The sequence below is a fragment of the Enhydra lutris genome, unplaced genomic scaffold (genome assembly GCF_002288905.1).
Source record: "Enhydra lutris kenyoni isolate GAN:26980312 unplaced genomic scaffold, ASM228890v2 scaffoldscaffold8, whole genome shotgun sequence".
In the NCBI taxonomy this organism is placed as follows: Eukaryota; Metazoa; Chordata; class Mammalia; order Carnivora; family Mustelidae; genus Enhydra; species Enhydra lutris.
This window is the reverse complement of record NW_019154092.1, coordinates 39,751,741-39,771,762: the sequence shown is the minus strand read 5'-3', so window position 1 is coordinate 39,771,762 and position 20,022 is coordinate 39,751,741. Positions and strand designations below refer to the sequence as shown.

The window sequence follows — 20,022 nt, the reverse complement described above, 5'->3', positions numbered from 1 at the left end:
TGCCTTGAGCCACCTGCTCTGGTCTCCTGAGCTGAGCTCCGTCCCAGCTGGTGACCCCTGGGCCCTGCACCACTCTGTCTCCTTCACATCCCTGTGGTCCCCAGACCCTGGGAGCCTGGGCCCAGTGGCCCTGGGGCTCTGAGAGGAAAGGCGGAGGCTGTTTGTGAGGCATGGGCCTGAGGCAGTGCCTCCTTTCCTGGGTTGGCAAGCTGAGGTTCAGTGGGACCTCCAGGTCTGACATCAGAGAGCCCGGAGACCAGCCTCGGACTCGAATGGTCCTAGCATCATCTGGGTACCTGCGGGCCTCACTGGCCCGGGGCCATGCGCACTGCTCCCAGTGGAGACTCTGAGTCATTGGAGTCATTGGAGGAAGGTTAAGTCGCCATATGTGCGTGGAGGGGGCTGCGCGGCTGGGCTGGGAGGCCCTTAAGGTATAAGAATGACAGCTGGCATTCGGAGGCAACAGGGAGGGGTGGGATTCATCTGGGAATAATTCTGGTCCAAAATTGCTCCAAACGCTGGTAGAAACCAGTCAGCCGGCAAATTCCCACATGGAGAAGGCCTCAGTCCCGACGATGGCAGAAGTAGGAGGAGTCACTCTGTGGTGATGTATTATGATGGGCATCCTCACTAATACTTGTACAGATTATTTGTTTGAATGTAGTCATTCTAGAGCCTCTTGGTTTTTGAGCCGGTTCCCACCCGGTGGGGCTGGTGCTTGGGGCGTCACCCCAGGCCCTCTCCTGCTGCCCCTTCCCCATCTTTCTGGGGCGGGGAGGCCTGCGCTACACCCAGGAACAGAGTCTGGGAGCCAGGACCACCCAGGCTGGGGGCCCGTTCATGCCCATGCATCTCGGAGTCCCCGAGTGTGCACGGGCTCAGGATGTGGCCGTGACACGAATGAGTGGGCAGGGCATGTACATGAGAGCTGGGTGGAGACAGAGGAGGCCAGCGGAGGAAAGGGGAAGAAAGAAGAACAGAGATGGTCATGATCACCTCCTATCCTCACCATCTCTTGCACATGGTGGGAAAAATCAAGTAGGATAGAGATGCTGGTAATAATAAGAAGCCACAGGCCCCTGCCCCATGCCTTCAACCCCCCCCCCCAGCCCTGCTCCTTTCGACTCTGGCTGTTCCTTCTGGTCATTACCGCCACAGCTCTCAGTAACACACCCCTGCTGTTGTTTCTTGACTTACCACGACGTGCACTGATGTCCGGCCTCGGTGGGTGAGGGTTCAGCCCCCTTACGATACCCCCCACCCCTACTGGGTTGGGGAGAATTGCTATTTTTAGTTCTTCCGCTTCTAGATTGCCTGAGTAACTTGTTTTTGGTTCTGCCAAATACTGGCAGTATTTCTTGAGCCTGTACTTTGTAAGATGGGGTTTTTAAAATTATCCCTATGTTTTGGTTCCAGTCATCAGTGCATTTACCTTTAAAAGGTCAAGGCTGATAACGTTTACATTCTCTTGGTACCCATAATGAGCCTATTTTCGGGTTTGCTCTATAGGTTGACTCCAAGTTTTAAAGAACAGGAAATAGTTATTTTATGTCCTTTCTTGTGCATCCTCCCCCTCCCCTTTTTTTACTGGAGCATCAACTCATCATTTCCCCCTTGAACTCTTTGTCTCTGTTATGCACTATCTGGGGTTTCTGCCTGCCTCTCCTCCAATCAGACCTTCCCCTCAGGGTTTCTCTTTATCCTCGTTCTCCAGCGTGGATAGGCTGCTCTCTTGGTGGGCCACATGCCATTGTCCTGGGAACTTCCCTTCCCTGCCTCTTAGCTGAGATTCACTCTTGTGGAAAGCCCATAGCTTCTTCTTGTTTCTACCCATCTTCCAGTCATTTCCAAATGATGGGTAGGAGGTCAGGTTTTGAGTTCTGTGTCTAAATCACTTAATTCTTCCCATATACCTGATGATTGGTTTGGTGGTGTTGGAATTTTGGGAGAAAACCATTTCCCCCCCGAACGCTAAAGACTTCCTCCAATGCCTTCTAGCGTCCAGAGTGATGAGAGCATGATGCTTCTTGTTCCTTTAGAGGTTTCCTGTTTTCTTCTCTCTGCACTGTTTCCGGATCCTGCAGTTCTGAAATGTCTGGAGGGTGGGTTTCAGGACAGACACCTGTCGGACCGCTCCGTCTGGGATTCATGTCCAGACTCTTGAATGTTCTTTTGGATTTTTAAAAATATTTCCTTCTCTCCATTCCTCTCTACTTCCTCTTTCCAGTCCTTCCAAGAGTCGCACCCCCAACTTTCTGGATCGCTCGTGTAGCATTCCCTGTCTGATGTCCTCTTTTCTGTCTCTGCCCATTGTTTCCACTTCCTGAGAAAAGTCCTTGACTTCATTTTCCAGCTCTTTGAGCAAACTCATCCCTACCCCAGCGCTCTTTCTTTGTCCTCAGAGCTATCTATTCCTATCTTTAAGGGTGTCGTGTCTTCTAGGCTCTCTAGAGACACTAAGTAGACTCTTTTAAAGTTGTATTTTGTTCCTCCACTGTTTTTCTCTTTGGATATTTTAACTGATGGTTTCTCTTCATCTGGTTCCTTCCAGTTGGCCAGGTGACCCTTGCTCATCTGATTCATATTTACATTTAGAACAACAAAAAGCTGAAGAGCAGGCCTTCTTCAAGAGTCCTTGTTGGAGACACTACTCTTTTTGCTGTTATGATGTCCAGATCTTTTCATTGGGAATGATAATTTGTTTTTGTTTTTGTTTTTTGGTAGGAACTGATAGTCTGATTCAGTCTCTCCCCTCCCTCTGCTGGACACTGACTGTTTGGCTGCTGTGGTTTGAAGGTTCTGGGTACAGACTTACAACTGATGCTCTTTTTCAGCACCATGTCCCATCCCCACCCTCCACCCTCTTTAAAAATGTTCCGTGGGGTTGGACATTGTTTCTGGGCCATGTCACCCCTCCATATGTCCCCCCGTCCTCCTTTCACACACTTGTCAAGATCTGTCTTCCTCTGAACTCCCCCGTCTCCATCAATCAATTCTAGGTCTATATAACATTTTTGTTCCTCTTCTGGAATTTCAGTGGTGTCTGCAGAGAAAGGAAATCAGAGCCTGGGATCAACCCTTCATTTTTAAAGGAAAGGCGATCTCTACATTTGCAAATCAATTTATAAAATATTCTTATGCGTATCATCTCATTTGATCTTTCTGACAACCCTGGAGATTAGCAGGACAGAGGTTGTTATATATTGGTTGTACAGATAAAGCACCCAAGTCTCAGAAAGATTCAATGACTTGTCCAAGGCCACACTGCAAGTCGGGGATGGAGCCAGGATTCAAGGTTGGGTGTTCAGGTCCCAGCCTTAGTCCATTGTGTGACAGGTATTGGAGGCACAGAGAATGCTGGTAAGATTTGGACCTAGGACCCCGGCCCACAGTCCTGCGAGGACTGTGTTTCCACGTGGTGTCTGAGGCATTGGCCATGTCAGGTGCTGCTCTAGGGACCTGTGGGTTGTGGAAAGCAGGGGAGGGAAGCCTGGGGGAGGCAGGGGTGGGCCGTGACATCTCCTCGGATGTCACATTAGCCTGAGAGGGGCAGGCTAATGTGAGAGGTTTGTGGAAGCCAGAAAGAAGGCATCAGCCTGGAAAGAAGAGGGATTCCTTCCAGCTCCTTAAAGTGGCCAACTAAGATCCTGCCCCAGTGGGTTTGTACTCACTTTTTTCTTTGCCTGGACTGCTCCTTCCCCAGGTGCTTGCATGGCTCCCTCCTAACCATTTCAGTTCTTTGTGCCAAGTTCTCCTCTTCAGTAAAGCCCTCCCTGACCAGCCCTTCTGAAACAGTCACTTTTTCCTTCATTTACCTTGCTTCATTTTTCTTCAGAGCCCTCGCCTCTCCCTGACATGGCATTATTATTTGCTTTCTTTCTCTCAGTTGGGGTAAGAACCCTTGAGCTGAGATCTGCCCCTTGAACCCATTCTTAAGCGTATAATCCAGTATTGTTAAATGTCGCACTAAGTTGTACAGCAGATTTCTAGCCCTTGTTCACCTCATCAACCTGAACCTCTAGACCCGTGGGGCGGCAGGCAGCTCACCCTTTCTCCTTCCCAAAGCCTCCAGCAACCACCATTCTACTCCCTGTTTCTCGGAGATTGCGTAGATGCTCCACGGGCAGACTCATGCCATGTACATCGTTCCATGACTGCCTTATTGCACGCAGCATGAGGTCTGCTGCCTTCGTCCAGCTTGTCACCTATGGCAGATTTCCTGCCCGTGAAAGGCTGAAGAATATTCATTGTGTGTCCATAGCACGTTCTTTTTACACATAGGGGGACATTCAGCTGGTTTCCATTCCCTGCTTACTACCAAGTAGTCCCACCGTGAACAGGGAGCGTACCGAGCTCTTTCCCATCCTGACAGCAAGTCCTATGGATATAGACACGGACGTGGAGCTGATGGGTCATATGGTAGCTCTATTTTTAATTTTGGAGGAACCTCCATGCTGCCTCCCGTGCTGGCTGTACTGGTATGCGTTCCCACCAACACTGTTCCAGGCTTCCCTTTTCTCCACATCCCCGCCAGCGCTGGTGATCTTTTTTTTGTTTTCTCGCTGTTAGCCATCCTAACAGGTGTGAGGGGATGGCTCGTTGCACTTTCGATTTGCCTTTCCCTGATGATGAGTGATATTGAACGCCTTCTCATGTGCCTGTTGGCTGTCTGGATGTCTTCTTTGGAAAAATGTCTGTTGAAGTCTTCTGCCCATCTTAAAATCGGTTTATTTGGTTTTCTGTTATTGAATTGTAAGAGCCCCTTATCTATTTTGGATTTTAACCCCATATCAGATACATGGTCTGCAAATACTTTGTGCCGTTCTTTACATTGACTTTTCGCTTTGCTGTGGTCCTTTGCTGTAGTCTGACACAGTCCCGCTTTTGTCTTTTGTGCTCTTGTTGTCATGTGCATACATACCTGTTTTCCACTTGCCTCCTTTCTAGGATTTAAATTCCATGGGAACAGGGAGCAGTTTTGTTCTCTGCTCTAGCCCCAGTTCCTGCCATATAGAGGAGTTCAATCAATAATTACAGACTCTATTTGAACTCAGACTTATGGCTTCATTCGCCAATTTATTGATATGCTCAGTGCCTATGTCCCGCACATCTGCCGTGTGCCTTACCACTGGATTTATGGGGGTGAACTCAGGCACCACCCCCCTGCCCCTGCAGTATTTACTTTCTTGTGGGAAGGATCAGGAGTGGGTAGGAACGGGTTATGGGTTTTACAAAAGGGGAAATCCAGGGCATGGTGAGTGAGCATCATCAAGGTGATGCTCTTTGACCATAAAAATAGCTTACCTGTCTCGGGGGATTTCTGTGCACACTTCCCATGCCTAGCCCTTTATTGCATCACTTTATTTAATAATCTTAACAAATCTGGGACTGTGAGTGATAATCTATTATTATGTTCATTATAAAGATGAAGCTCTGAGAGGTCAATTACCTGTCTGAGGTCCCTGAGGTATCTGAACTTGGCTGGGGCCCAGCTCCTTTTCTGGTTCCTAAATCCATGCGCTCGGCTGCTCTCCTGTATGACTCTCTTGCAGTCATCTATCTCCGCACCAGTCATGTGTGCGTTGCACCTCCCCCTACAGATACAAACAGTTGGGCAGCAGCTGTTTCCCCTCCAGCTAAACACAGGGGACCTAGCTCTGCAGAATGAGCCTGGTTTTTACTTTACACCGAAGTGAGTATTTGCCCTGTTTTGTGAATCAAAGACCTCTTCGGGCAGCCAATGAAAGCTTCAGATTCTCCCCCAAGATAGCACATGGGCAGACAGACTGGGGATTTTGTCTATAATTCGGAGTGTTCCTGAGTTTCCCTAAGACTGGCGGCTCCATGGACGACGTTGATGTTGAGGCTGCCAGCTCGGGATTGGCCGGTTTGCAGGTGGCAGGCAGGCTTGCGGGAGAGCAGTTGGCTCTGTCTAGGAATGAGCAGGACCCCAGATGCCGGGGCATCCAGCATACCCCAAATAAGAAAACACAGCTCATGTAAAGGTCCACACCAGGATTCGGCACCTGGGGAGCAGGAAGGGAGGCTTGGGAATGCCGACGCTCTGTCCAGCCTGGCCCTTATTTGTGCTCTTCTGTCCTCCACTCCCCAAGGGTGAAGCAGTCGGAGCTGTTCGACAGATGGAAGAGCCTGCAGATGTGCAGATGGGCGATGAATATCTCGGAAGCCAACCAGTTCAAGTATCTGTGATTTGTCTGCCCTTCCCAGCCCTTCCGCGGGTGCCATCCTCCTTCTGCCGCCCCATCCCGCAGGGCCCCACCCCGGGCTCATCTTCCCCAGAGCTGGCCCCGGCTGGGCTTTGGGATCTGGGCCATGGGGAGGTTCTGACTCTGTGCCCAGGCTGAGGTGGGCACCTTGCTGGCTGCTGTCCCCCACATGATGGCCTTTGGGCCCCACATCAGCCTCAGAGCTGTTGTCTCCCGACAGCCCATCACAGAACCATGCTGGGCTCCCCAGCCCGAGGCCTGCTGCAGATTCGTCTCTTTTCCAACTCAAAGCAATAGATTATCAGCTCCCAGAGAGGTGAGAGCCCTAGCTTAAGGTTCTCCTCTCTGGGGGAGCTAAGCAGCTGGCCAATGTCCACAAATTCCTTTTGATCGTAGGGTTCTCTCCTTCGCTGAACTTCTGGGAGCTCATGGTATTGTTTCGGTGCAGACAGAGCTCAAGGAATGGAATTGGGGGGAGCTGAGGAATGTGGGCAGGAACCGGATGCGGGCAAGTCAGGCGGCAGTTCCCACGTACCCAGGAGCCATGGGCTCATGGCCCACCTACTCGGGAGGCTTCAAGAAGCAAATGACACTCAGCATTTTGTCTTTAACTTAAAAGTCATTTGTTCCAGTTTGCCGCCGTTCCAGGCCCTGTCTAGAGACCAAGTTGTAGTTTTAAGTGGCACGTTTTTAGAAATGTGGATGTTTAACGTGGTAATCCCTGAAGAGCAGATGCCAGCAGCCACGCCCCAGAGGTCTCAATGAGACTGTGGGTTCCTGTCCGAGGCTGTGTAGGAGTTTGTGCTGACCCCTTCCCTCCCCCCACCCCCCTCATCATAAAAGTCAAACATGAACTTCAGCCCAGTGCTGGGAGGAGGGAATGGGTCCAAGACCTGTGCGGCAGGTGCGCCCCCCCAAATCTGCCACTTAGCAAGGAGTGCCACAGTGGGCACTGTACTGGCCAGGCAGCTCATCAACACCCTGCCTAGAGGAGGTCAGGGAGATGTGAAAGGGTGTCTTCTTGGCTGAGAGCTGAGCGCAGCACGGAAGACTCCTTGGTGGGATCCTCATGTCTAAGGAAATAATGAAACAACAGGAAGATGATTGACAGGAGAAAAACAAGGATCCCTTCAGCAGGGATCAGTCAGCAGGATCCCGGGGAGAGGCTCCAGGGGAGCCCACACCCTTCTGGGGGTGGGCGTGGGGAATAGTTTCAGGTGTGGGGAAGGGAGAGGCCATCAGACCTTGCTAGGCTCTAAATGGAAAAACTTCAAGGCCGGTAGGTTGTCTCCCTTTGCTCTTGTCACAAGCTCATTGAACCATGATGCTATTCTTCACTTAGACTTGTAAGAGCCTATCACAGTGAAATGTGCAGTGTGGGAGGGGTGTGCTAGAAGATGGACATGAGCTTTCCAGTTGTAGGAGAGGGGTCCTGTAACTGAGGCCTTCCTCTACCCTACTGCCTACAAATAGACGCATTGGCCTTCTGGTTTATATATCAGTCACTTGTGAGCTTGGTTAATGGGAGTCAGTCTCCCCCCTCTTTCCCCTCAATGAAGTACTCTCCATCAGGCTGACAAGACTGAGTTTCTGGACCAGCAAAGCTAAATACTGACCCATGGCCTCTGCCTGGCCAGGCATCTGGCCCCCAGTCTGGGAGGCCTTAGTCACATTCTGAAACTCAACACTGCACAGGAAAGACCTCTCTCTGTGACCAGCAGCCAGCTGAGCTCCCCAGTGAAATCTTTGCAAGAGAGAAAGTCATAAAAAATAATTTTATAACCTTCCTGGCTTTGGCAACCTACAATCACAGAATTACAGGAGGTCAGAGGCGGAAGGGCCAAGGCTGAATTCTTTTTTTTTTTTTTTAAGATTTTATTTATTATTTGGCAGAGAAAGACACACAGAGAGAGGGAACACAAGCAGGAGGAGTGGGAAAGGGAGAAGCAGGTTCCCTACTGAGCAGGAAACCCAATGCAGGGCTCGATCCCAGGACCCTGGGATCGTGAGCTGAGCCAAAGACAGACGCTTAACGACTAAGTCACCCAGGTGCCCCGCAAGGCTGTATCCTATAGACAAGGAAGCTGAGGTCCAGTCTGGGGAAGACCCCTGCCCCAGGCCCCACTGCTGGTGGGAGCAGAGCAGAAACTAGAACCCAAGCCTCTTGACAGCAGCGTGGCAACCCCATGTTTCCATCCCAGACCTTGAGGGGAAGCTTCCAGAAAGCTCTTCCTCAAACATTGTTGGTGGTCATCATCCTGGCTCCTTGGGGTAGGTGTCCCATCCCTCCTGGGGCCACCTAGGTGCTGCATGGGACCGCACCTGGAGCTAGTGCTGGGGGGAGGAGGCCAGTGTGGACACGGCACCTCACTGCTGCTTCCGGAGGAAATGGAGCCTTGTGGGTTCAAAGCCCCATGTGAGAGAGCAGCAGCTGGCCTGCCTCGTTAGATCTAGCCCTTGGGCAGCCAGTGGGGAGAGCTTTGGGCCCCCAGGGCAGGGGAGGGGAGGGCCCAGGGCTGGACCCCTCACCAGGCCTTGGAGAGTGAGTGACCAGGGGGAGCACTGGCTGCGGCCAGAAGGATGACAGATGACCCTACCCTCTCGGGCCAGGCCGGCTCCCAGGTTGGCCTCTGCAGCCACCTTCTCCCTAGGAGCCTTTATTTTTTTATTTTTTAGTTTTGTGACGCCTGCTCGCATCATCTGAGCTTTACACCTTCTGTAGCTTGTTTGAGTGGTTTTTTTGTGAGTGAAAGCCAGGGGGCTTCTATTTATTTATTTATATTATTTATTTATTTATTATTTATTTTTAGAAACAGTGAACTCCTGAGAACCTGTTTTGGAAGTCAGTCAGACTCCTCTCTCCACAGGAAGTGGCCCAGCACCAGCCCACCAGCCCTCTATCTGACCGCGTCCCCCCTCCTTCCCAAGACACTTTCTAAATGATTGAAATTGATCATTTTGTCTTGGGTTTCTGCCCCCATGAGACGGGGGAAATGCCTTGTTTACAGTCTGATCCGGGCCAGGGACCCGAGGATGAACTCGGTACCCCCAGATTTCCATCGAGGCTGGAGAAACAGCATTTCCAGCGAGTAGCAGAATGCCCAGTGGACCTTGACGAGCGCCTGAGTGAGGCGTGACTAGCTCAGGGCTGGCCAGCAGCTGGCTGTCCACACTCGTGTGACTAACACCAGACAGGGTCCACTGGCAGGGTCCCCGCCATCAAGGGGCTTTGGTTCGGGTGGGGAGAGAGACTGTAGGTGGTGAAGTGGGTGGTATCCGGTCTGTGCTCCAGTCTTCAGAGGCTGGTGAGGTCGGTGGGGTGGGCAGCCAGGAGCTCTCAGGGAGCAAGGCCAGCTTGAGGAGAGGAGGAAAGGCCCAGGCATTGGGAGGTGTGTTGAAGGTGGGGGAACAGCGTGAGCAGAGGTGTGGGGAGGGGGGTGAGTGCGGGAAGGTGTGGGTGGGGGCTTCCTGGCCATCTTAAGGGGCCTCAGTTCCATGACCCCCCGTTTTCCAGAGGCTTGGCTCTGCCCCGTGTCACCTGTCTCTCCCGCTCTGTCTCCTGCCTGGCAGGTCCACTCTGTCCAGGTGCTGCAATGCGCCCTCCTTCCTCTTCACCACCCAGAAGAACACTCCCCTGGGGACAAAGCTCAAGTACGAAGTGGACACCAGCGGCATCTACCACATCAACCAGGAGATCTTCCGCATGTTTCCCAAGGTGCCGCTTTGGGCAGGGCCGCCTGGGTGGGACAAAGGGGCGACCCCACACGGCCCTAAGTGGCTCTGCCCACGGGGTATGGCATCCATCTGCTAGGCCCTCCGCACCCACTGTCCTGGCTCTGGTGTGCTCGGTAGACCATCTGAGCATGGTGAATGCCAACCAGCTACTCTTTGAGTGACTCAGGCAGGAGAGTGCTTGTCAAATTTTGGTTATTGCCTTGCTTGCCGAGGATAGCCTGAAGCTATCTGGGAGGGTAATTAAGCATTTGTCCCCCCCATGAGAGGCAGAAGCAGGAGCAAAAATGTTCATGCAAAGGTTGTGTGCCCAAGAAATTACAGACCAGTAGAAAGCAAAGCAAGAAAGACTGATCTCACGTTGGCTGACCTTGGGCACTTACGATGTCTTCCAAGGTCTCAGTCTCCCTGTCCCTGGGCTAGGAATAGGTGTGGCAGGAAATCTCACTTGAACAAGGTAGATGTTAATTGTTCTCCTTTCCATAAAAGAAATCTGGACGTAGGCTGTTCTTCAAAGCTAGGACAGTGACTCCCTGGTCAGCGGGGGGACCCCAGTGTAAGTGATCCCCCTGCATGAACGGAATGCGTCACTGATGGCTCAACATAGGCACTCCGTTGGGGCCTGACCGTGGCCTCAGACTCTCCGAGCAGGGGCCCTGTAACCTGCATTTTCAGTTCATGCTGATGCTTACCCTCTGAAGAGGAGGAAGATTTCGCTGGATGTCTATATAAGCACCTCCTGGAGAGGGCTGGGTCCAGAGCAGGACTTAGTGGGTCCAGAGTGTAGACATGCTGAATGGGGGCATGTTCAGGTCTTTCCAGAGTGTAGGCGTGCTGAATGGGGGCATGTTCAGGTCTTTCCAGATGGAATCTGAGGGTCTGGGCTGCCCTGCTTCCACAGAAGGGCTCATGAAACCACAGCCAGGGCTCCCTGTGTTCTGCTGCTTGCACAGAGGACACAGATAACATTGGGTCTTGTGGGGGCAGCGGTGGTGGGGGAGTTGGAGGAGGGGACATGTCACACAGACTCTCCCCCATCACAGCGCTGGAGGACGACGGATACAAGCCACCTTTACGAGGTGGGTCTTGTGAGGCCCGGGACAGGAGGCGAGGGACGGCAGGTGGATTTGTTTCTCCTGCGGGTGGTGCCAGTGGGTGACACCCAGCTCGGTTATGACATACGGGTCCATGGAGGGCCGTGGGTTTGGACTGCCGAGTCCCGGGGAACTAGAGCAGGGCTGCCAAACGTTCTCTGGAAAGGGCCAGAGAGTAAACATTTTAAGCTTTGCCGGCCATATGTTCTCTGTCACCGCTGTTCTCCTTTATGGCAGCAGCACAAAGCCCCCACAGACCTTCGTAAGCCAACGAGCATGGCTGGGCTCCAGGAACACTCTAGCTCCTATTAGGCACTGAAATGGGAACTTCATCTAATTTTTACATGTCCCAAATCTTCTTGTTTTGATTTTTCCCCCCAACCACTTATAAAGATAAAATCCACGCTTAGCTTGCGGGGTATACAGAAACAGGTAGGTCTGATGTGGCCCACCGGCCATAATGAGCTCCCCTCCCTCCCCAATTCAGAGCCTGTGATATAGAAGTATTGCCTCAGGGTAAGTCTTTCTTTGGGTTTGTATAAAATACAGCTTCTCGGGCTCCTACCCTCACCCTAGGGATTCTGATTCCATGGTTCTGGGATGGAGCCCAGGAATTTCTATTTTCAGAAAGTACTCCAGGTTGTTTTTGATGTACAGAAGTTTGGGAAGCACTGACATAGAACATAAAGGTCTCTATCTCTCCAAAGATAACTTTGGTTTTTTCCTTTCCCTGGTAGAAGTCAAACAGTGCAGTTTTCCCCACTGGCTCTGAGATACCCTTGTTCCCCCTCTTGGCTTCTGGGCCCGTCCCTCCAGGGAAAATGGGCCTGGCGGGAAAGCTTCCCACAGGCGGATGCAGCCTCTCCTGCAGACCTAGACTCCTTCCTGGTCCACTGTGGTGTGATTTTCCATGACCCCACCTGACAGCAGGCCCCACCGGAAGCCCAAGGTGCCGCTAGGCTGCTGTCGTTCAGGGCTGGCCAGCTGCGAGTGTGCCAGGAGGGGAGCTGCCCTGCAGGCTCCTGGGCAGGGGGGAGCTTTGGGGCTTCGTGACTGTGATAGGAGCCTGGTCCCCATGCAGAGAGACCTCTGGGTCAAGTACCGCACTGGGCAGGCTTTTCATTTACACCAGTGGTTTTTAACCGTGGGGGACCCTTGGCAGTGTTTGGAGACAGTCTGTTTGTCAAGATGGGGAGATACCCTTGACCTCTAATGGGGAGAGGCCAGGGATGCTGCTAAACATTCTGCAGCTCCAGGTCAGTCCCCCACAACGAGGAATGATCTGGTTCCAAATGTCAACAAGCGCCAAGTTGAGACACTCTGCTCTACACCATCGCATTGAAAAGCGTGACACTTGCGTGTTATTATCCGAATTTTCAGATGGAAAATCTGAGTTCCTGAGAACTCAGAACACTTGTCCATAGCTCCTTCGTCTCATGCTGGGGCAAAATCAGGGCTGGCCTTGGGGCTTTTGCCTCAGGTACCCAATCCTGGCTGGCCCTAGACTTTCCTGGTTTGACCCAAGCGAATTCCTGTATTGCATGCAAAGCTCCCCGGTCGTGGGCAAGCTGGGGTGGTTGGTCACCCTACCCTTGACTCTGGCTCTGTGCTTCTGTCTGTGCCATGCGTGTGGCTGCTGGGCTCCGTCTGCCTCCGGTTGCCCAGGAGGGGGTTATGACCTAGAGCAGGGACGTGACAGAACCAGGACATTTTACCGTCAGGCCAGCCAACGTTTGCTTTTTCCTGCCAACTTGTCTGTGGTCCCCTGGAGGGTGTGTCCATGGAGCCTTTGTGGGCAGCCAGAGCCTAGACCAAAGTAACCCCAGCAGTCAGGCCATGACAAGGTCTAATTGCTGTGAGATCGTTACTCCCAGGGCTCCTGAGAGTGCCACTGTCACTCAGGGTGAGACCCAGGCTCTCCCGCACTCAGAGCCCATTCTCTGCCGAGCTTTGAGGTGTTCTAGGCCCTTACTGCTTCCCGGTGGTGGCCTTGCTTCCTCAGCCGTTGGTCTCTAGTCCCGCTGCTGCCAAGTTCCAGCATCTGTCCTGGTCTCTTTGTGTCCCAGGCTTGCGTCCTCCCTGTATACCTGGCCCTGAGCTGAAAGGGGTGAGGGTCGGGTTTAGGCCCCTGTCCCTGTTTCTGCTGCGGTCATCCCCCAACAACATCTTCATAAACCAATAAAATATGCATCCGGGAAGTCCTACAGAAGATGAACTTCCAAACATCGGGAAAACCAAAAGCAAGCAGGACTGGCCATCACCTGTGCTTTCCTTCGGGAAACCTGAGGCATGCCAGGGCTGGTTGAAAAGGCAGTGGAGACCTGGCTTCTCCTCCAGCTTATTTGTAATTGCCAGGGGGCCTGGGAACAAGTGTCCTGACCTCTTTTCTCATCTGCAAAGTGCGATAACCACTTTCCCCCCATAGTCGCTGCCAGGCTGGCTGGGCACGCGGCCGTGGGTACAGGGGTGAGGGCAGTGGGAGAAGGCAGGCAGGGTGTCGCCTCTGACCGCTGTGCACCTGTCTCCCCCAGGACATGCCCTACTACCGGTCCCAGTTTAAGAAGTGTGCAGTGGTGGGCAATGGGGGGATCCTGAAGAACAGCCGCTGTGGGAGGGAGATCAACAGTGCTGACTTTGTCTTCCGGTAAGAGAATCGCCCTGGCTCTGCACCTGCTACCCGCTTGGTGCTCCCACTCCCTGCTTTTTCCTCTGCTGGCGCCCAGCCCCGTGCCCTCATGCTGTCCTTCAGCTGATGGGTCCCCGCTCCCCATCCCTGCACACCTTTACACTCTACCTTCCCCAGCCCTGTCACTCAGAGCCAGTGGCTGAAACTCAGGGCCTCAGTCTCCATATCTGCAGAATGGGAGGCACCTGAAGAGCCTGGCAGGTGTGAGGACACTGAACACTCCCAGGGGCTGGCTAGATCTGCTGGAGAGGCCATCTGGGCGGCCACCTTCCCGGCTGAGTTCTACTCTTCCAAAAGCAGTGCTTGGAACCTGTGCAGCCTTGTGGCTGACACCAGTGTTGGCTTTGCCCTGGCTTTAAGCTGGAGACTGGTCCTTGTATTTTCTCCTTCCTTAGCTGGAGCCCCTCATCTCTGTGGTGATCCTCACTTCGGGATCCAGAAGATGGGTTGAAAATAAAGCTTAAAGCAAAGGGATTGGGGTTGAGGCTCTAGTGGGGTCTCACGGGTCAGGGATCCATAATCACTGTGCCATTCAGAGTGGGAGGGGAAGGAGTTGAACTTGCCCCTCTATGCGCAGGCTTCCAAGATTCCAGCCTGCTGGCTGCCTGGGCACTGCTCTGCCCATGGGAGTACCATCTTGCCTTCCCCACGCCCTCGTATTGCCCGCGCTCCGGCGCCCTCTGGGAGGAGTGAGTGAGCGTACACAGCCAGGCTGCCTTGTGTCTTCTGCAGGTGCAACCTACCCCCCATCTCAGAGAAGTACACCATGGATGTGGGCGTGAAGACGGACGTGGTCACTGTGAACCCCAGCATCATCACAGAGAGGTCAGTGAGCCTCCGCCAGACTCCTGCTGCCCAGTAGAGTAGCCATGAGCCATGACCACTGGACATGTGACATCCAGATGGACAGATGCTGTCTGTAGCAGGAGACACACACCTGATTCCAAAGGCTTACCATGCAAAAGATGATGGGCCACAGTTCCTCAATTGTTTATATTGATTTCATGTTGAAATAGTAGTATTTTGGGTCTATCGAGTTAAAGAAAACATTGCAAGCATTCAATAGGATATGACAAAAATTAATTCACCCATGTCTTTCTGCTTATGTAAATGTGATCCTTAGAACATTGAAAATTCCATATGTGGCCTATGTTATATTTCCCCCTGGACAGCACTGGTCCAGACAGGCTTCATCTAGAAGGGCCGTAAAGCTTTCCAGTGTGTGATGGGGGCAGGAAGCTTCCTAAGCTGGTGTGTCCAGGTGGCTCTGGGGAGAAGCCTCAGGCGAAGATCTCAGCCCCCACCGAGTGCCCCTCCTGGGCTCTGTCTGTGTGGGAGGCCTGGGGGAAGGGGGTTAAGGGGTTAAAACTCCAGCAGGGACACAGTCCTACCTTCCAGGTCAGGCTAGGAGCAAGAAGGGGGACAGCCAGAGACCAGAGGATGAGGAGCTGGTAAATCGGGTCAGATGCCCAAGGTCACTTACAGAGTCAGCAATGTGAGGGAGCACTGGAGAGGAGGGAGATGAGCCCACGGGAGGACACTTTAAGGTGAAGGAGGAGGTGAGGGAGGGGCTTTGGGGGAGGAGGGAAGGAGGTGGCAGGCAGACTTTTTCCCTACACTTCATTGGGGACCTTGGGAAAGAAAGTACAGGTGAATGGCCCGAGGACGCCAGGAGTAGCCTCCACTTCCTCACTCCTTCCCCGCCGAGGCCACCCTGGGACGCCCTCATCCCTGGGGGTGAAGCACAGCTGTCTGGCACTGCTGTCCCTCTGGGTCCACTTACACAAAATAGCCCTCCCCGAGAAAGGCAGGGCGTTCATCTTCGGGGGTGAAGGAAATGATGGGGAACAGCAGGGTGCACTTGAGTCCCCGCGGCCTCCCAAGAGGTCCCGGGGTGCGGGGTGGGGGCAGCGGGGGCTCCGGGGGGGGGGCACAGGCCTGGGGAGTGGGCTGCCGACCTCTTGCTCTGGCCCCGCCCAGGTTCCACAAGCTGGAGAAGTGGCGGCGGCCCTTCTACCGGGTGCTGCAGGTGTACGAGAACGCATCGGTGCTGCTGCCCGCCTTCTACAACACGCGCAACACCGATGTGTCCATCCGCGTCAAGTACGTGCTGGACGACTTCGAGTCGCCGCAGGCGGTGTACTACTTCCACCCGCAGTACCTGGTCAACGTGTCGCGCTACTGGCTCAGCCTGGGGGTGCGCGCCAAGCGCATCAGCACCGGCCTCATCCTGGCCACGGCCGCCCTCGAGCTCTGCGAGGAGGTGCACCTGTTCGGCTTCTGGGCCTTCCCCATGAACCCCTCGGGCCTCTACATCACCCACCACTACTATGACAACGTCAAGCCCCGCCCCGGCTTCCACGCCATGCCTTCCGAGATCTTCAACTTCCTGCACCTGCACAGCCGAGGCATCCTGCGCGTGCACACGGGCACCTGCACCTGCTGCTGAGGGCTGTGCGGGTCGGCCAGCCGGCCACCCGGCGAGGAGAAGCACGCACCTCCTTTCCCTTCTGTGCCGGGTGCTACTGGGGGCGCCTGGCGGTCAGGCGGTCACTACCTCCGGCGTTCGACTTCCTGCGTAGGTGGTGTGGACCCGGAGGCAGGGCTGGGGGTTCCCCCCATGGAGCAGAGCTGGCTGCGTGCTAAGCTCCCTGGCCTTGGCCGGGGGGACCGTGTCCCTACCCTGCCCACGGGGAGCGTGCTGCCGAGCCACACCCTGAGATGGGGGGCCTGGGGGATTGCAAGTAAATAAAGCACATTTGCACTCAATTTTAGCATTCGGGAGAGCACACACTGCAGTGGCCTTGTCGTAGCTAAAGGCCCCCCAGGACTGAAATGAGGGAGACTGGACATGGGAGCACCATCAAGATTTAACTCACTTTTGGCTTCCAGGGTTTTATCCTACAGCCTCAGCCGCGAGCTACTATCTAGAATCTCAGAGCTTACAGATCAACCCAGCAGCCAGACCTTCCTGTGAAGATAGAGTGGCACAGGGAGGTCCAGTATCTTAACCACAGTCACTCCAATGGATTGGAGTCCCTCAAGTGACACCGTGAGATCTAACGCAAGCCCCATGTCTTAGCATCTCTGCTGCGACACCATGAGCTGGGAGCCGTGCTCTTTCACACACGTCCTCAGGCGCACACACAGTCTCGGCCCCTCCCCGTCCCATCCTGTGTGCGATCTTCCCATGAGAAGGACCAGCCATTTGCACGAAGGTCTTCAAACCAATGGTATTGACTCAACCCGTGCTTCTCAATCTGCTTCCTCTCCAGTCTCCTTATTTTCAGCTCCGTTTTAACCAGGAGTTATTTATAAGATCCCTTCCTCATTCTGCTCCGGAATCCTGCGGAATCCTGCTACGTTGTGTTCCTGGTCTGGAACTGTAGGCTCCGGGCTGGAAAGCACAGAGACGGAACCGATGAGCTTTGCAGATGGAAGTGCGTCATGGCCTCCGACACCAGCATCACTGAGGGTCCCACAGGGAAGGCAGGACTTCCACATCACACAGCCTGGCCTTCGCACACGTGGACCCACAGAACCTGTGCTTTGGGAGGTCAACTGGGCCTGGGCCGAAAGGGGTTAACATGGCATTTCACTTGTGAAGTTCATTCCCTTTGCTTTCCCCATGGTGTTTCCGCCATCAGTGTGGTCCCACCTAGGAGACACCCTTGGTGACTTGCTTTAGGACCTAGCTTCGTGGCCTCGTGCAATGTTAGTTCTGGAGGGACTTCAGGCCCCTTCCTCCCACTCTCCCCTCCCTCCTTTTTCCAGAAACCTATTTTGCTTGGGTCTGGGGGTGGGCTTGGGAAGACAGGGTGACGAATAAAGGCAGAGTCGCTTTCTTCTAGGGATGGCGGGCAGACCATACACAGATCCCAGCCCAGCCTGCTAGGTGCCCCAAGGAGGGCGGGGAGCTGCGAGGTCTCAGCAGGGAGGGGGACCTGCCATCCGATGACCGTCTTTTATAGGCAAAGCAGCAGGTCCTGCCAGTGAGAGACAGGGACAAACGCGGGCTCAGCTCCAGGCTCCCAGTCCAGGGTCCTTGACAAAACCACTTCTGTTTCATGTTGGTGGGTTGCTATGGAATGCACACTCCATGCACAACACTGTTCTAGATGGGACCTTCCACCTTCGTTCTGAGCCCTGGTCCTGACTTGGACAGTCCTCACGCTACTTGTCTGTAGAGCAGGGAAGCAGCCAACAGGACAACATAGACGCTAGTGCACCATAAGCTGGGAAAAACCATGCGAGGGCAGTGGGTGACTAGGCTTTCTTGGGCTCTGCCTGTTCCTCCCAAGGAAGATACTTCTGGGGAAGGTTCCGGTCGGCTGAGCTTTCCAGCCTCGCGTTTGTGGTTAATGGAGCCCCGCTCTTGAGACCGTGGCATGTCAGGACTGTGAGGCTCCTAAAGACCATTTTGCCCCATTTAACGAAACAGGCCTAGAATGGGAACGTGGCCTGGGTCAAATTGTGTCTGGGGCTCTACTGAATGCTTGCTCTGGACAGAGCCCCCTGGCTAACACTTCCGTTCCAGGGAGGGTCGTGTTGGGGGCAGGAGCTGTGGCAAATCAGGCATCAGGGTTGCCACTGCCTGAGGGTGCCACGGGTTGGCGTCTGCCCCAGCTGGGCCCTCGTAGGAGCTGGAGATGAAACGCCATGATCTACCCCACAGGGGAATCATGGTCTCATTTCTGTATGTGGGTCCTAGGGCAAGTCTCTTCTCTCCCCACAGATCTCTTTCCTCATCTCTGCAACTAGAGCCTTGGGAAAGATCCCTAGGGTCTTTACAACCTCTCATTTTTTTTTTTTTTTTTTGGAGCTATTCCTGATATAAGGATCTGAGCCCCAAGTAGTATTTACTATTATAATAGCTAACATGTAGTGTGCTCCCATTCTGTGTCAGACCCAGCACGGAGCACTTTCTTTGCAATTATCTCCTGTGGTCCCAAGACCCCTTTAGGTAAGAAGGCTCCCATGGGACCAGTGAGGAGCGCCTTCTTGGCCAATGTCGCAAGAGCTGGAATGAGAGGGATCCTGGTGGAGGTGCCACTGCAGGGCAGTACTGGGCCCCGCTCTGGGGACAAATGCTCTGGGAGGCTGTCATGGGTCCAGGAGGTCGTCTCTGCTTGGAGATGTCCCCCACCACCATGCACCTTGGCGGCACTCAGCCGCCCATGGTCCAGTGGGTGCCATCTGGGCCCTGGAGGGAGGTGAGGTCATCTCGGCATCTTATAGGTGAGGAGAGCTGCCCAGAAAGAGTACCCGGTAAGTGACAGCATGTTGAGTGACTTGCCCAAGGCCCCATGGCCAGCCAGTGCCTCAGGTGGGACTCACCCAGTGTCCCGGCTTCCAGGCCATGCTGGTTCTCCTGCAGTCCATGTTTGTGGGGAAAACATTGTTTCCAACGGCTCACTGTTTCCTGGGCATTGACTCAGGAAGCCCCCACTGTGTTCCTTGCAGCCCCGACACCATCCCCTGGCGCAGGGCAGACCACCAGTTAAATTCTTATTTGAGGGAAATCGATTCCCCACAAATAAAACAACCGTCATGTCTTCTTTGCACTCAACCCACTGCTCCAGGGTTGAGCGGCAGCAAAAACAAGTAAATGACTCAGTGCTTAGCCAAGCAGAAGGGAAGGTGGCTCAAGGTCAGAGGCAGCCTTGGAGGCTTCACAGTGCTGCTGAGGCAACTTTGCCCGCGAATCACCTGCTACTGCAGAGAGCCTGCGGGTCCTCCCCTCTGCCCAGTGGGGTAGGGGGCTGGGACGCACCGCCTGCCAGGTGAGGGAGAGCACAGGGCTGGTTTCAGCCAGGCCTTCAAGGAGGAATTACAGAGCACTCACGTTGTGCCACGACATTGCCTCGGTGCCGGGGACCAGTGGTCCCGTCCTAGCCCCTGCCCTCCTGGGGCCCAAGAGCCCACCCCGCTACTCAGGAGCTGTGCTGGGAGCTGGCAAGTCTGGGCTCGGGGACAGTTATCAGGGGGAGAGGACAGGGCATGCCAGAGTTATTGCCAAAGCAGCAGCTGCTTCTCAGGCCTCATCCCTGACATTAACAAGGCAGGTGACAGGGATGGCCTCACTGTCCTTTCAAGTCCTCTCCTCCTTTGTTTCCTAACCAGCCACCCTCCCCTGATGTTCCTCCTGTCTCTGAATGCTCCTTCTCGGGCCCCTTTGTCGATTCGCCTTCTGTGAGGCTTCCTCAGGGCTCTCTTCTCTCAGCAGGAGCGCTCCTGCAGAAATCTCATCTCTTCACAGCCTGTCCGTCCTACCCCGGGGTCT

The 20,022-nt window shown here is 54.0% G+C and overlaps 1 protein-coding gene across 3 annotated transcripts in view; it reads left to right on the top strand.

Moving 5' to 3' along the window:
* LOC111142642 (ST8 alpha-N-acetyl-neuraminide alpha-2,8-sialyltransferase 5) overlaps positions 1-16,229 on the top strand; it is a 50,497-nt gene extending 34,268 nt beyond the window's left edge. For all 3 annotated transcript variants that reach the window (XM_022495957.1, XM_022495956.1, XM_022495955.1), the window contains 5 exons: positions 6,114-6,200; positions 9,798-9,942; positions 13,585-13,697; positions 14,472-14,564; positions 15,720-16,229. In XM_022495957.1, the coding sequence (XP_022351665.1) occupies positions 6,114-6,200; positions 9,798-9,942; positions 13,585-13,697; positions 14,472-14,564; positions 15,720-16,188 (907 nt within the window). In that variant the 3' untranslated portion in view covers positions 16,189-16,229. The remainder of the gene's footprint in view (positions 1-6,113; positions 6,201-9,797; positions 9,943-13,584; positions 13,698-14,471; positions 14,565-15,719) is intronic.
* Positions 16,230-20,022: the final 3,793 nt, after the last annotated feature.